At 32.8% G+C, this 17,353-nt stretch overlaps 2 protein-coding genes across 2 annotated transcripts in view; one reads left to right on the top strand and one right to left on the bottom strand.

Annotated features, from left to right (window-relative positions):
* Window positions 1-9,153, top strand: part of LOC118348958 — a 9,939-nt gene extending 786 nt beyond the window's left edge. The window contains exons 2-12 of the mRNA XM_035691573.1: window positions 1,297-1,560; window positions 1,649-1,709; window positions 1,853-2,679; window positions 3,520-6,472; window positions 6,928-7,082; window positions 7,320-7,590; window positions 7,658-7,754; window positions 7,854-7,978; window positions 8,062-8,140; window positions 8,731-8,851; window positions 9,001-9,153. Coding sequence (XP_035547466.1) covers window positions 1,297-1,560; window positions 1,649-1,709; window positions 1,853-2,679; window positions 3,520-6,472; window positions 6,928-7,082; window positions 7,320-7,590; window positions 7,658-7,754; window positions 7,854-7,978; window positions 8,062-8,140; window positions 8,731-8,851; window positions 9,001-9,153 — 5,106 coding nt within the window. The remainder of the gene's footprint in view (window positions 1-1,296; window positions 1,561-1,648; window positions 1,710-1,852; window positions 2,680-3,519; window positions 6,473-6,927; window positions 7,083-7,319; window positions 7,591-7,657; window positions 7,755-7,853; window positions 7,979-8,061; window positions 8,141-8,730; window positions 8,852-9,000) is intronic.
* A 3,496-nt stretch (window positions 9,154-12,649) lies between these two features.
* On the bottom strand, window positions 12,650-16,998 carry LOC108996211 (neurogenic locus notch homolog protein 3-like). Its single transcript, XM_035692341.1, has 6 exons — window positions 16,830-16,998; window positions 16,516-16,656; window positions 15,542-15,631; window positions 15,292-15,414; window positions 14,877-14,972; window positions 12,650-12,966 (listed from the first exon to the last, which is right to left on the bottom strand). Exons 1-6 carry the CDS (start codon window positions 16,951-16,953, stop codon window positions 12,878-12,880), a joined length of 663 nt encoding a protein of 220 aa, XP_035548234.1. The 5' UTR covers window positions 16,954-16,998; the 3' UTR covers window positions 12,650-12,877.
* Between the last annotated feature and the right edge of the window lie 355 nt (window positions 16,999-17,353).

Genomic DNA, 17,353 nt, shown 5'->3' with positions numbered 1-17,353 from the left:
AAAAATAATTTTTTATGTGAGTCTCAAATTTATCCAATTTTTTTAAATGAAATATTATGCGAAATTTACACGTCTTAAGACTATTTCTACATGCATCACTCATCTAACATCCGTCTTTTAAAAATGTAAACATAATAATATTACTCTTATGACATGACTAACTGTTCAATTAGAAAGCATATCCGATACTTTTAGCTCGGATTGCAGGCCTACTACATATGTCATCTCAAAATCAACTAACGAAACGAACACAACTTAGTGAAAATATGAAAATAAAAAAATACAATAATACAACAAAAAAAATCATAACATTTTTGCTAATATTATAATTTTCTTTCTAATAATAGGTTTTACACATCCAAAAATTAGATGAAAAAAATTGCAAGAAAATGAAAAAATGCGAGTAAAACCTTTAGATCCAAATACAGATCAAAAAATGAATAATAAAAATACACAAACAGCACTTCGAAGACCAATGAAAAAATATATCGCATCTAAATCCTAATTCATATGCAAAAATGAACAATGAAAATACAACAAAATGAAAATATATCCCAAATCCAAATGGAAATACAAAACGAATAAAGATACCAAAAAACCTTCAAATCCAGATCGAAATGCAAAAATGGACATGAAAAATACAACAAGGTGGGAAAAAACCTTCAAAGACCAACGATGTTGTGTGCGTGTGTGTGTGTGTGTGTGTTTGTGTGTATACAATGCAATCAAAACTTACAATGTCTTTTGTGTCTAAACAGGAATTATCCTCCTTATCAAGAGATCTAAATATATAAAAGACTCTCCACTGTTCATTTCAAGACCTGTAAGTCCCTTTATATATATATATATTATTATATGTCACTAATGTGGAGACGTTTATTTCGCATTAAGTAGTTATTAATTATTCATTTAGTTTGGGTTGTGTGGAACAGTATTATCCAACGTTTAGAAGAATTGTTTGCTTCGTTAACATAATGAGAAGCGGTAAGATTGTGTTAATGAGTTATGTAGCATTTGTTTTCAAATAGTAATATTAGTTTTATAAAAGTTAAGCTTTGAAACTATTTTTTGAAGATCATGGAAAACAACCGGCGAAGAAAATCTCGTATAAAGATTTACCTGAAGAGAAAAAAGAAGAACTCCGTAGAAAACAGAGAGAAAGATATGCTAAAAAAAAAAGCATCTAGAAGCAATTCCATCCAATTAAAACATTCAGCTTCATTTGGGGGTGATCAAATGACTATGTCAATTGATGAACCTTCAAATAATGATGTCCAACATATAAACATCATTCAGGATTTCACTGTTCTACAAAAAGTGTCAAAGAGACAACGAATTTTCCGCGCTGGTGTTGATATCGATGAATTGGTTTCGTCTCATGAAGTATGTGTTCCTCCTGGTGTTAATGTCTATATAGTTGATTCAGAGGCAACTTCATCATTAAACAATGTGGCGAATCGTTCTGATTGTCCGAGTGATTCTATGGATTTCCTGACACGTCAATCAGGAAACACAAACATAGATGAAACGACCGTCTCTAATCAGTTTTTGATTCAACAGGTTTTCTTGAAATTATTTTTTCATATTTCTTATTCAATCAATCTTATATTCTTTTTTATTGAAATTTGAGAACATCCTATTCAAATAGGCTCCATGTGTTGTTCGGGAAGAGTCAAGTTTTGAAACAAGTATACCATCATCTCGTAGGGGTAAGAAACAAGTATAATTATATTATTCGTTCTTATTCCATTGTCAACTCTTGACACTCTTCCAGCAGTGTCCTTAGCCAGATCATTCAAACAATTCGATGGGTTTACGCCTATTGTCTTCTGTTCATTTTTAAACTCAATAGGTAGGGGACATCGTCGCTTTGTTGGACGTAGACAACTATTGCAAGTTGTGCCATCTGAATCATATTCCTTGCCGTATGTGCCTTGTTGCAGACATTGTAAAGCAAAACGATTCTATCATGAAACAAATGGATTTTGCTGTGCAGATGGGACAATTTCTTTGGCCACAAATGATGTCCCTGATCAGCTTTATGATCTTTTTACCTCCGATGCAAATGAAGCGGCGCATTTTAAGACCTATGTTCGGACTTATAATAACAAGTTCGCGTTTACATCTTTTGGAGTTAAATTCGATAGAGATCTTTGCAGACGAAATAAAGGGATTTATACCTTCCGAACTCAGGGACAGATCTATCACTATATCGATGATTTAGTCCCTTTAAATGGTCGTCCTTCTTCTCTCCAATTGTATTTCTATGATACTGAGCACGAATTAGAAAATCGTATTTCTGATTCAGACAGAATGAACCCATCAATTATAGCTCAACTCATCGATATTCTTCGCATAAATCCATATTCTGTGTTTTTCCGATCTCTTGGTGATTTGCCAAATTTGGAAAATCAAGTAATCCATATAAGATCATATGCTGGCCTAGATCAGCGTGTGTTCAATGCCCCGACATCTTCACAAGTTGCAGCGATATGGGTTGAAAATGAAGATGCAGATCAGTTGGGAGGACGGGACATTTGTGTCTTTGGTCATTCTGGTGGAAGTCATATAGTTCAGTATTATTTTGGCTGCTATGATCCACTTCAGTATCCGCTATTATTTCCTTTTGGGGATACTGGTTGGCACCAAGGCATTAAAAGGATCAATAGAGGAAGCACAGTAATATGTAATGAAACAACCCGATCAATAGATCCTCACCAATCAATGTCAGCAGAAGAATTACTTACAAGAGAACAACGAGGTTAGAGTATAATCTTAATCTTTCCATTTTGTACTTAGAGCATTAGCATTGGTCTATACATATGCATATGCAAAATCGCCTCTTTTCCATATCCACTTTGTCATTCAAGCAAAATTCTCACATTGGTTTATGCATATTTGACACAAAATAATAATAAATTATTATTATTTTATTATTATTATTGTTTTGCTAAAATCAATTTTTTTATATATATTTTGCAATTAGCATCCACTACATACATTTGACATTAATAATATAAATTCAATAATAAAAAATATAGTTTTTTTATATATTATATTAAAAATATAATAAAATGAAAAAAATATATATAATATATTATAATAATAAAATGAATGTGCAAGTGAAGATTTGTTGTGTTGTTGAAAAAGGGAGAAAATGAAATGATTGTGAGAGAGAGAGTAGGAGGAGAGATAAATAATGATTACAATAATATTTGTAGGGTGAATAGTGGTTATCCAAATTTGGATAAGCGCTGTTCATAGGTAGCTAAATATTTGGATATGCATAAGCCAATGTGGAGGATTTTATGGTCATATTATGCAAATATGACTTTGCATATGTATATGCATAGACCAATGCTAATGCTCAGTTTGTACACGTCCAATTTTGTAATATTGCATTCCCCTTCAACTTTTGTAGCATTAAACAGAAAAATGAAGGATCCAATTGTTTCGTGTCGTGAGTATTATTGCTACAAATTACAAATCAGAGAAAATTTCAGATCAATTTTGTTGCAGTCTGGTCGTCTATTGCAACAATTCGTTGTTGATATGTATGTTAAGATCGAGACATCAAGATTAGACTATTTCCGTAGCAAACAACAACATATTCGATCTGAGTTATATCAAGGTATTGTTGATACCATTACACTAGGGGAAACTAACGCTTCTAATGTTGGAAAACGGATTATTCTGCCTTCGTCATTTATTGGGGGTCCAAGAGACATGCGAAAAAGATATATGGAAGCAATGGCTTTAGTTCAGCGTTATGGTAAACCAGACATTTTTTTAACAATGACATGCAATCCAAATTGGCAAGAAATTTCAAATGAATTACGCCTACATGAGGAGAGTCAAAATCGGCCTGATTTAGTTGCTCGGGTCTTTCGTGCGAAATTAGAAGAATTAAAGGATCGATTATTCAAGCAACAGATATTTGGAAAAGTTTCAGCATATGTTTATGTTATTGAGCACCAAAAAAGAGGCCTTCCACATGCTCATTTTCTAATTATATTACAAAGAGATTGGAAACTCTATGCGCCTGAATCTTTTGATGAGATTGTATCGGCAGAGATACCTGATAAAAATACGAATTTGCACTTGCATAACGCCGTTGTCAAGCATATGATGCATGGACCATGTGGAGTGTTGAATCCAACAAATATTTGCATGAAAAAAAATGGTTATTGCAAAAGCCATTATCCAAAAAATTTTGCATCAAGTACGACTGTTGGAAATGATTGCTTCCCAATATATAGGCGTTCTGACAATGGAATAACTGTCAAAGTGAGAGGTCATAATTTGGATAACCGTTGGGTCGTTCCATATAATCCGTATTTGCTTGCAACATTTGACTGTCACATTAACGTCGAGATTTGTTCTACTATAACAGCAGTCAAATATCTTTATAAGTACATTTACAAAGGGCATGATCGTGTTGCTTTCAATTTGGTTTCTGAACAAAATAATCAACAAATTGATGAAATCCAACAATTCCAATCAGCCCGATGGATTGCTCCGCCTGAAGCTATGTGGAGAATATATGGCTTTGTTGTTAATGAAATGTACCCAGCAGTGTATAGCTTACATTTACATCTTGAGGATCAACACCAAGTAACTTTTCGAGCAAATGAAAACTTAATCAATGTTCTCAACTCTGATCGGTCTGCAAAATCGATGTTAACAGAATTCTTTGCATTAAATCGAGTGGATGAGAATGCCAGGACTTTGTTGTACAAAGAATTTCCAGAATTCTATGTTTGGAGCCAGCAATACAAAGAGTGGACTTGTCGAAAAAAGAAAACTGTTATAGGTCGAATTATTACAGCAAATCCATTTGAAGGTGAGAGGTATTATCTGCGGATATTGCTAAATCATGTAAGAGGACCTTTGTCATTTGAAGATCTTAGGACAGTTGATGGTGTTGTGGCTCCAACTTTTCGTGAGGCAGCAACTATGCATGGTTTGCTACAGAGAGACAGTGGTTTAGAAGATTGCTTACATGAAGCATCTCTATATCAAATGCCGTCCAGTTTGAGGTGGCTATTTGCAACTATATTGGTTTATTGTAATCCAACCAATCCGAGAGAGCTTTGGGAACGTTTTGAGCAAGATATGTCAATTGATTTTAGGTCAACTGAAGATTCTATGTTGACTGTAAGAATGCAAGTTTTGCGCTCAATCTCTTTTACACTTGAATCAATGGGGAAACACATTAATTCATTTCATCTTCTTGATGACGACATTTGTTTTGATGAAGACCAATTCGAATCTAGGGAAATCGATGATGAATTGGCTGTTGAAATTCCAGAAGAAGATACTGCTGCATCAGAAATCCTTAATAGTGAACAGCGACATGTCTATAATTCAATTTTGGAAAATGTTTTTTCAAACAAAACTGCTACATTCTTTGTTGATGGCCCTGGTGGGACAGGGAAGACATTCCTGTACAAGGCACTTCTCGCTGCAGTAAGATCAAGAAAATTAGTGGCACTTGCAACTGCTTCATCTGGTGTTGCTGCATCTATCCTTCCTGGAGGTCGAACAGCACACTCGCGCTTTAAGATTCCATTAGATACTGATGAACATAGCATGTGTTGTGTCAGTAAACAAAGTGCCATTGCAAAGCTACTACGTGTAGCAAGGTTAATTATATGGGATGAGGCCCCTATGTCAAGAAAACAACACATCGAAGCTTTAGATAAAATGTTACGAGACATTAATGATTCAGAGTTAACATTCGGTGGAAAAGTTATCGTTTTTGGTGGAGATTTTCGCCAGGTTTTACCTGTGGTTCGTAAAGGAACAAGACAAGAACATGTTGACGCCAGTTTGGTTTCATCTTATTTGTGGCCTACATTGATCAAACTTCGTTTAACTGAAAATATGAGAGCAAGATTGGATCCAGTTTTTTCAGAATATGTGTTAGAATTAGGCAACGGAATGCCACCAATCACAATTGACGAAACTGTAAAAATTCCTAATGGCATGCTTGTTCCCTATGAAGATGACTGTACTTCTTTGGATCATTTAATAGATGTTGTTTTCCAAGATATTCATGAATATTCAATAAATATTTCAGCTATGATGAATCGGGCCATATTAACACCAAAGAACAGTTATGTTGATGAAATAAATACATTACTGATTCATAGGTTTCCTGGTGAGCTTAGGCGATATTATAGCTTTGATGAAGCAATAGATGCATCTGAACAATCAGTTATGGAGGATTTTTTAAATACTCTAACCCCAAATGGACTTCCTCCTCATGAATTGTTACTAAAGATAAACTGTCCCATCATGTTGCTTAGAAACATTAACCCTTCAGAAGGACTATGCAACGGAACACGTCTAATTTGTCGGGCTTTTGATCGAAATGTAATTGATGCAGAAATCGCAGTTGGGCACCATAGCGGAAAAAGAGTCTTTATTCCAAGGATCCCATTCTTGCCAAATCTTGATGAAAATAGTGGTTTCCCATTCAAAAGAACCCAGTTCCCTATCAGATTAAGTTTTGCAATGACTATAAATAAGTCACAAGGGCAAACATTGGATTTTGTTGGGATATATTTACCTCAACCTGTTTTCTCACATGGTCAATTATATGTGGCTTTATCAAGGGCTAAGACTGCATCTACAGTAAGGGTTTTAATACGGCCAGTGTCGACTGATCGATCAGAAAAGAACTGCACAAAAAATATTGTCTATACAGAATTATTAAGATTAGCATGTTCAGATTAATGTTCTACAGGTAATGATTCAATTGTATAATTTGAGTTTAACTACTTAAACAAAATTATGCATTTTATAGAATTCTTTTTCTATATGTTTAGTATTGTGTTCTTTATTTCTCATTGTAATTTTTTTTTTTTTAATTTAGTATTGGGTTACTACACTTACACCTTTAATATTTTTGTATGTGAACAGTTTTAAAGATGCGGACGGTTTATACATCGATGAAAGATATCACTCCAAGTACAAGGAATTGGAAAATCAAAATGATCGTGGCAGACAAGTCACCCAAACGAACAGGCCAACGCTCACCAGTGAAGTACCAAAGCCTAACATTGATTGATCCAGAGGTATAATATTTATTTCTATCTATTGTCTTTTATTTTTTTTGGTGTACTAACAACTGATAAATGATTTTGTTATTTTTGTATTTTTATTTTTTTTACTACTAATTTGTAAAAAATCTTAAAAATATTATTTTTTTAAAACCCAAAAATAATTTAAAATAAACAAAATTATTATACTCAATTATTTATTACAATATTTTTTTTTGTAAATTATTTATTTCAATTTCTTATACTATACAGGGAAATCGAGTGCAAGCAACAATGTTTGATAAAGATATAGACTCGCGAGATGATACTTTACATATTTTCCGGTCATACTACATCAGTAATGCATATGTAAGGCCACTGGATCCGAAGTATAGAATTGAAACACATGAATATCAATGGATCTTAAATTCCAAAACGATAATTGAGGAAGTTCCAAAGGATGAAGAACAATTGGAGGTACCAAAGTACCAACTCATTCCGTTCAATGAATTAGACGCTTACAAAGACTCAATTGCAGAAATAGGTAATTCACTCTTGATTTTAGAATATTTAATTATCAATTTATTAAAAATTTAAATCTTATTTGTCAGATGTTTTAGCTGTTGCAATCAATATCAAGCCATGTAGAGAGATAACTTCAGTACATGGACCAACAACTATTCAGGAAATATATGTCATTGATCAAAGGTAAAAATATTTTTTAGGTAGTTTACTTTTTTAAAATTATGTTTCAATCTTTATTTCTTGTATATTCTGTTAATTCTTTTTTTATTCCAATTTTTGTAGCTTAAACCCCATATGTTTAACTATGTGGGGTCAATTTGTGCAAGATGAATGCAAAAAAATATCAGAAATAATTGGGACAAAGCCAGTTATACTTGGAACAAGAATAAGAGTTGGTTCTTATAATGGTATTTTTAATAATTAACAATCTTATATTTTTCTTTTATATTGTATATGCTTGCATTAATCACGATCTCTATTTCTAATGAAGGATTGTCTCTTTCATCACGTCCGAAAAGTAAATTTATGATCAATCCTGTTCTTCCTGAGGCAACTTCATTGCAAGAGTGGTAATCGTCAGAAATAAGTCATTATTTGTTTCGTGCTACTTGAATATTAAAATCTTCATATTTGTATTTCTTATGTTGCATTTGTTTTTATGAATTTTAAGGGCGGTAATTAATGATTCATTACTTGAGAGTATTATTGCAAGATGCTTGACATACCCGTCTACATCTCTGTCTTCTGTTGGTATACGAGAAATAATCAAGAATTGTGATGTTGCTGAGTTGATCAAAAGTTTACAACCCATGGCGGTAAAATCCTATTTTTCGTAACAAATTCAAATATTTATACAATCAATTCATCTAAAAAATTATTTTTGATGTAATGTAGAAAGCAAAATTTTGGATAAAGGCGAAGATAATAGTGGTTGACTTGCGCCAGATATTTTTTTACATGTCATGTATTGGTTGTAATAAAGGAACTGGGTATGATTACAATGATAGCTTCCTTTGTTACCATTGCAAACACCAAAGTATTTCCCAACCACGGTATGTATCATTCAAATTTTTTGTTCTGTTTGATAATTTATGTGATAAATTTAATGTATAACTTTTATTGATTCTAACTTAAAATGATATTTCCATCAATTTTATAGTTGTCGAGCATATGTTCAACTCGACGATGGTACAGGAAAACTATCTGCTGTTATGTTTGGTGAAGTTGTAGAGGAAGCATTCGGTTGTTCGGCAGTTGAGCTAATGAATCATACTGGTGATGTATGTTTTCTTATTTTCTATTACCTTTATTGTTGTGAGTAAAAACGTCTGTCTTAGAATTTTTGACATATTTACTACATTAATTTCCAGCATATATATTCTTTAAATTTTTATTAATCATGCAAGGTTATTAAAAATTTCTTTTGCAGGAACATTTGCCTTATATAGAAAATCTTGTAGCACAAGTTTCACAGAAAGAGTGGATGATTGAACTTTTAGTAGATCCCAATCGACTCAACCAACAACAGCACAAGAATTTCAATGTCATTTCTATTGATGCAGTACAAGAAGACACAAAATGATGGATCATAGTAAAAACATCAAGGGACTCATATTTTGAACTGATGTTTTTGTCGAGTTTGTTGCTAAAACTATCGATGTTATAAATATGTGTTGGACTATGTTATATTTTGAACTAATGTTTTTGTTGGGTTTGTATTAAACTTATCGCAAGTAACTTTGCTAAAACTATCAATGTTATAAATATGTGTTGGAGTATGTTATATTTTAAACTAATGTTTTTATCTTCTAATCTATGCAAGCATGTAATTATTATACTCTACTTAACTATCATTTTTATAGAATATATATTATTTTTTTAAAATAATTATTTTACCCAACTAGGCAAACGTGCTTTGCACGTTATTTTGACCTAGTATATATATACGCACGTACGTGCAGTAATTAATATTGTGCTTTGTATAAAATTTATTTACGTAAATTAATTGGACAAGCCAGGCGGCCGGTTTCAGTACTGCCACATATATATCTCATACATTTATAGGTGAAATTAAATTAATTTCTATATATAAATGACGACATTAACGAACGATCGATCAAGAATGAAAAATTAATAGATGCTTAATTAATTTAAAGCGAATTGTCTTTCATTCTACCAAATTGCTATTGTTATTTTGTCTCTCTTAAAATCTGAAGGCTTTTACTAATTAATTAAAAAAGTGTTACAGACATGCGTAAAAAGATATCATAAAAATAAATTTATAAACTGATATAATTTTATATGCTACTTTACATCTATTTTACTATAAAAATAGTGTTACAATTTAATGTACGAGTTATATTAAGCCACGTTAGTTCGTGAGTTAACTTTTGTCGAATCTCTTTGTGTCTAAAGTATTTCTTAATTAATAATGGTTCCTTTATAAAGTTCTTTATTTAAAAAAAAAAAAATCAATGCCAGCACTTACTCTCTTAAATCTTTAACCGCGATGGTGTATATATATAGTCAGCTGGCTTCGTTTGATTCCTAAACTCATTTCAACTCATCATTATAATTTTTTTAAATTTATATATAAAATATAATAAACAATTTAACTTCAAATTTCAAAATAATAATAATATTAAAAATAATATTTTATCATCTCAACTCATCTCAACTCATTTAAACATTTAAATACAGCCTAAAGAGCACCTCAAAGTTAGGTTCCGGTACCCAATCCCAAGAATTCTTTAAATTTGTAAGGTGCCTAGCTAGAGACAAAAGAAATTAACATGATATATTATCTTTCCCATTCCTCCTCAAAGAATTCAAGTAACGGCCGGCCAGTCGAAACCTACTTTCCCTCCATTTGCATGTCCAGTACGTACCCTCTCCGTTTGTTTTCCTTCAAATGTTCACCTTTTTATAAACACACACACACACACATATATATATATATATATATATATATAATCTCATCAAATGCAGTTCGCACGGATCAAAGAAGTAATATTGGAACTATGGAAGAAGACGAGAGAAAGAACAATAATTGCATAAAGCAAGCGGCCATTCTGTACAGCTTTGATTCATGGGCGGTATATAAATCTAATTTTAGCGACATATCATGCATGCCTTGCCCTCTAGTTGGGGAAGCAACGCACGACATTGATTGCTGCCATGCTCTTGTACTTTCTCTTCCAATTTCATTATGATCTTTTTCCTTATTTATATTATGCGACATATACATACATATCAATCCTTGGATCTTCATGTATTTGTGCAAAACCAGCCAGTAAGTACCCTTTTCTAATGGAAGGCAAAGCTACAATCAGCCCTTGATTTACAAGGCTATTTATTTCAGTAATACATATGTGTGAGCGTGCAAGCGGCCGGGCATGTAAGTTTATACTGGTTTAATACAAAATTTATGCCTCGTTTGATTATGCAGTTCACATGAGATGTTTTATTGAAAGTTGAATAAAATATTATTATAATATAATTTTTATTTTGAAATTTAAAAAAGTTGACTTGATTATTATATTTTATAAGAAAATTTGAAAAATTTGTAATGATAAAATAAAATTATATGATTTTGTATATCCAAATCGGGCTTTTATTTAAAATTTTAATGGAATCGTGTACTCCGACTACTTTGATTTGTTGAGATGCTTTAATTGGACTCATCAATTCATTTCATTTCGATATACGTAAGGAGAAAACAAAGATCCCCTGATTTTAAAGAAGGCAACAAACTGAACAAGAAATTAATTAATTGTGGCCCTTCAAGATATTATTTATATATATATATATAAATCATGACTACCATGATATACATGAGAAGATTAATATATATCAGAACTAAAGGAACCAGAAATTGAGACAATAGAAAGAACAAAAGCAAAGCAGGCAAGAAAGACATTTAAAAAGTAGTACTGCTGATCCCATGATAACAGAAATAATCTTCCTCGCGCACATGACTTGTCCCGATGATCTACTAGGTAAAGCAAGACACATGCTGCATGATTCAACAGCTTACCATTCCTCCTGTACTTTTGGTCACAATTTTTTAGTATCATTTCCTTGTCGGATTCAATAGGTTAGGTTTGTACCTCCATATATGCATGCCATACTCCAACCAGCTTGTTAATTAACACGACGACATGAGTACGTACTGTGATCTGTGAACCTAAAAGTACTTGTCCTTTCGATCGAGTTAAAGATCAGTAGTCCCAATTAATGTGCAATCCGTGAAAAGCTAGCACGAAATGTTTGCACCCTGCTATGCTTCGGAACTTGTCCCAATTAATATCTTGTATGCTTCTCATGAGCTAGCACGAAATGTTGAGTACATGATATATAATCCAATCAATCGGTTTTATAATATTATTCTCTCAGCTTTATTTATTTCTTCCGATTATTATTTTTAATTATCATTATTATAATCCTTAAATTTGTAATTTTCTCAATTAAAAGTATCTCTTTTTCAAATTTTATCGTTATATAAGATATCATCGAAAATATAATATGAGACATGCCATGGAGTACTGCATGCTGCGATCACACTTTAATTTTTTTAATTTTTAATTTTAAGAATTTAATTATTTGATTTTTAAAAAATTTAGGACGTGGTAAAAAATTTTGATAGATTTTCCAATTGAAATATATATATATATATATATATATGATCGATGGAGGGGTTTTATTGAAAAATTATAAAGTCGATCGAGGATCAATATATAATAAAACCAAGGACCCAAGGAGCAAATTAAATAGATCATAATTGCGCAAGACTCAGGCTTCTACTGCTGTTTTTATATTACCAACCCCACGATGATCTTCGTTAATAACAATATTGCCGAACCTAGTAGATTATGACGTGCAACATTTTTACAGGCCGGCCCCCGGCTTTTTCAATGATAATTTTGACCAGACGATCAAGATTAGAAAGTTCTGACCAAATATCTATTTATATATATATATATATATAAACGTAGTCCACTTTATGACTTTTAATTTGGGTCGAGAAGCACATGATGAGATTGGAAAACAATCCTCAAAAAAGACAAGAAGATCAGCTAGATAGATAATGTTTTTAATTTGTTTAGTATTATTATATATAAGAACTGCCTGGCTAGCTAGCTAGCTTAGTGGCCGCTAGATTTGCATGTGTTATAATTATTGCCAATTAAAAAATAAAAAAAGTGTATATATATATAGATTGGCGTATAAAAATCATATAATTATTAATTCTTATCACTATGATCATTGTGTTCAACGTCTTGATCATCACCTCCTTTGCTCCCCGCTTAATTAGTCCAAGGTTGAAAGATCAGGGCCAATATTATTGTGCTTAGTGCGTGGAGACTCCTCAAGCAAATTGGTGCTTCACTAGATCCTGTTGCAGGAAAAGTATTATCAGTCATCTCATCTCATATAATCATTATAATTTTTTTAATTTTTAATATAAAATAAAATAAACAATTCAATTTTTTTTAAATCTCAAAATAAAAATAATATTAAAAATATATTCTAACAATATTTTATTTAATTTTTTAACTTTAATTTCAATTCATCTCATTTCATCTCACCACATCAAAAAGATCTAGGAGCCTACGTGGATGTCGATACTGATTGCCTATCTACCTACTACCTAGGATCCAGATCCATCAGCAGATCATAAGTAAATATTGCTACATAATTTTTTTAAAAGGGCTTGTGACTACTCTTTCAGCCCATAAGGCAAACAAATAAGAAACCGGATTAAATCCAGAGAGAAGGGACTTGGGCTCATGGGCCCATATATAGTCCTTGGGAGGAATCTGCTCCTCCGATACAGTAGTTAAAAAAAATTATATTTATAATATTTTACAATACACACCAATAAATTATTTATTATTTTTATATTTTTATTTAAACACACGTATTGATATATAAATATCTATGTTTAAATAGAAAAATAATAAAAATAATAAATTATATATTGGTGTGTAGTGTAGAGATGATAAATGAGAATACATTGCATAATTATTTTTATTAGAAAAAAGAATTATTTTCGTTGTTTAAATCGTTAATATATATATGTGTGTGTGTGTGTGTGTGTAGGGCAATATATATATATGAAAAATGCTAGATACAACCGGCCCTTGCAACCGGTGGGTAACCGCCACATCATCTTAATGAAACGTTGTGTTTCATTTAAAGAAGTGATAGAAAATCGAGAGACGGCAGGGAAAAAAAAATCAAGTACTTCAAGTTTGCTACAACAGAACGAGGGGATAGGGAAGCTGAGAAATGATGATGGCTATGGTCCGATCTAATCTTCTCCGGAATGCTATTTGTGGTGCCTCCTGATCCTCTGCCCCTTCCAAGCGCACCTTTGCATCCTCTGCTCATCACGACGACGCTCGTGAGGCGGGGAAATGGGAAAAGATAACATATGTAGGCATTGTTTTATGCTCTGCTTTAAGAATTTACAACCTATCGAATGGCCATCCCCAATTGGACAAGCCACCTCCATATATACCCATATTTGCAGATTCGTAACAAAGAGTTTCCATAGGGTCCTGATGGGTTTTTTGAGAGGAAGCACCACCACTTAAACATTCATAGCTCAACGAGGGGATATTTTCCAAAACCACTAATTTCTCTATCACATTTCTCTCGTTCTATCAGATTTTATTAGACCACAGATGTTGATGGTAGCTGTTATTCTTTTGCATTATGAATTGTGGTTTAATACTTGCAAATGCAAGTTAGTTGGTACATTTTGTATGATGTTTGTTTTCATCACTCTTTTCACAGCTAAATAAAATTGGTGGTAGTGTGGATGGTTCACTGAGCTAATAAAAAAATAAAAAGTTTGCAGCAGCCCTAAGCACTTAAGCATTTTACTCAAGTTTGAACTATTGTGCATGAATCGGTCCAGAAATGTAGCCGCTGGGAAAAAAATAACTAAGAAGAAGAAGAAGAACGAAGAAGTGATTTGGGGATGAACTCTGCTGCTGCTACTGCCATGAAAGAGGCTATTGATAAAGCTGAAACTAAATTCAGGCATGCTAGAAGTAGAGATGTTGTGCTGCTGGAAAAAGACGAGAGAACTATGCAAGATGAGAGAGAGAAAGAGAAAAAGAGGAACTGACATGGGTGCTTTGCTTTTAATTTTTACTTTTTACTTTTTATTTTTCTACTTTTTTATTATTTTTAATTAGCCGATTACCTCCCAATTCCGCAAGCCGGTTGTCCCTAGCAAAATTCTATCAAGAATTTTCAATTTTAATAGATGAGCAAAAGATTAGATAAATTTACCGCCGCCTATGCCAGTAGGCCCAGTACTTCTTGGCGAGGCAGAAGAACTGGGTGCTGGGCCAAACCCAAGACTATTACAATCTGCTCCCAAGTAGCCTGTCAAAAGGATTTGTAACCATCAATTTAACATGTATCTTTTAAATCAATAAAAAAATCTCAAAGTATGAAATTATAATTGCCCGCTTACAATTTTAGAGTGTATAAGTCGTGTACTTTTTTTAAAAAAAAATATGAATCATACATTTTTCAAATACGCAAGATTTACCCACTTTAAAATTTTTAAATATTATTTCTCATAATTTAAACTTATTTGATGCTATTTAAAACACGATATCATGTATGTATAAATAATATTAATCAAGCTTCTTTTGAACAGAAAATGGGGAAGAAGAAGATCAAGTAGTAATTAGCTTACATTGCTTAAAACAAGCTATGCCTTTTAAATTCAACAAATTCTGGGAGCCTTCATTACATTCGCATGTGTATCCAGTTCCATTGGTTACGCAAGTTCCATCGCCGCACCAAATGAGAGCACAAGCTGTACCAAGAAAATGTTGATTAATGGGCTTAATTTTCTCCAACTGCACCAAGATTATGCTTTTGGTTGTTTTATATATTTGGAAATTAAAAAAAAATATATGCGGTGGTTAATGGGAAGGGAGTACGGTTAGACAAATTTAGAGGAGGTGGAACAAGAGGAGCTGGTGGCGGTGGTGGTGATGTTGACCCTTTGCCACATTGAAAATCAATTGTGCCTGCAATTTCATCAATGACCCAATTAATTAATTTGTCTTTTCTTTCATTTCAGCCAATTTTTTTTTTTAAATAAAAAAACAACAAATAGAGCTCATAAATTATAATCATGGAAGTAGTCATCGAGAAAATATTACAAATGGAATGAATTAACAATGAGCTTCGACTTCTAGGATTTTGATTTTTCAATGACAAAGTATCATTAAAAATAAAAAAACCTATGTGACCCAACTTTAAGTTAAGAGTAATGTTGATATAGTCGTAGAGTCCATTAACGTCGTTAAGTTAGAGTAATGTTGATATAGTCGTAGAGTCTATTAACGTCGGAAAATCGTTTTAAAAAATAATAAAATTTATTATTAAAAAATAAATTTTTTTTATATAGATCTCGTATTAATTCGTAGTTCCAAAAAAGCAAATCTGCTAAAATTGTAGTTCCAAAAGTATAGCAGAATTGACTATAAACCATCGGAATCCGAAACGTTAGTCGACTGCTTTGACAACTGACGAACAAAAAACTGTTTTCTAAGCCGCTAATTGAAAAGAAACACTATAACCTCCTATATTTAAAAATAAAAATAAAAATAAAGAAAAAATTAAAAGAATTGAAAATAGGAGAAGATGGATTTGATTTTTTTTTTTTTTTGAGAGAGAAAGAGAGAGAGAGTAAAAAATAATGAAGGTCTGTTAACTGTTAAATTGTAACGTATTATGTATGGATGGTCTTGCGGGCATTTTCCTTGCGGTTCTACTTTCTTTGCATGCATATAATTACAGTAGTAGTGCACAGAGAGACATAAACCCAACCATGCATATAGACACACTGCATGGAGAGAGAGAGAGAGAGAGGGAGAGAGGAGAGAGAGAGAGAGAGAGAGAGACTCACAGTTAGGCACAACACAAGAGGGGAAAGTCAAAGGACCGAGTTGCATTTTCTTCCAACCAGGATTACACTCGCAGTCGAAACCAAGCAATGAAGCATTAGAGGCCTTGCATGTCCCTTCCCCACAATTTATTAGTGCACAGACTACATCTCCGCATTATATGCACAAACACATCATCATCATCATCACTACCACTCCAAACACGCTAATTAATCAAAACCAAACCCATTTTAATTCAATAACATAATATACATACAGAACAAATTTATCGAAACAAGACTAGCTAGTACGTGTTCAATTTCAAATGGGTTGTCACCTTGTAACGGGTTTGGAATCAACTGTGCAGAAGTGGCTCTCAGATTGCAGCATATCAAGAGAGTCAAGAGAAGGAGATGGAAATGAATGATCCGAGTGACTAACTTCAAACTGAAGATTTCCATGTTCTAGCTAGGGTGCTGGATGGACGGGCGGCACGATTTGGTAGAGCCTCGTTTCAAGGTCATTTATATGAGCAGCTTCTTAGCTAGTAATGATAAACTCACCCCGAAGTCATCTTTTTCTTATTTTCTTTTATTTTTTAATAAATTTTCTTTCCCAACCAAAAAAAAAAAAGTGTTATTCAACATATGGGCGGAAGCAACAATAAGAGTATCTATCCCTCCCTTGGTGGGCAATGCGATGGGGGTGTCCGCCCAAGATTTTTACGTGTAATTAATGAGGTTTAGATGGGGGCGGTGCATGCGATGGAGGGAGAAAGAATGAGACATATAGATGAAATTGGTAGTGTCGATTTTAGCCACAATGCAATCAGCAATTGGTGGTTAATTAGCCAAGTGCACG

This window comes from Juglans regia, chromosome 7, assembly GCF_001411555.2.
Source record: "Juglans regia cultivar Chandler chromosome 7, Walnut 2.0, whole genome shotgun sequence".
Taxonomy (NCBI): domain Eukaryota; kingdom Viridiplantae; phylum Streptophyta; class Magnoliopsida; order Fagales; family Juglandaceae; genus Juglans; species Juglans regia.
This window is presented reverse-complemented; position numbering and strand designations above follow the sequence as displayed.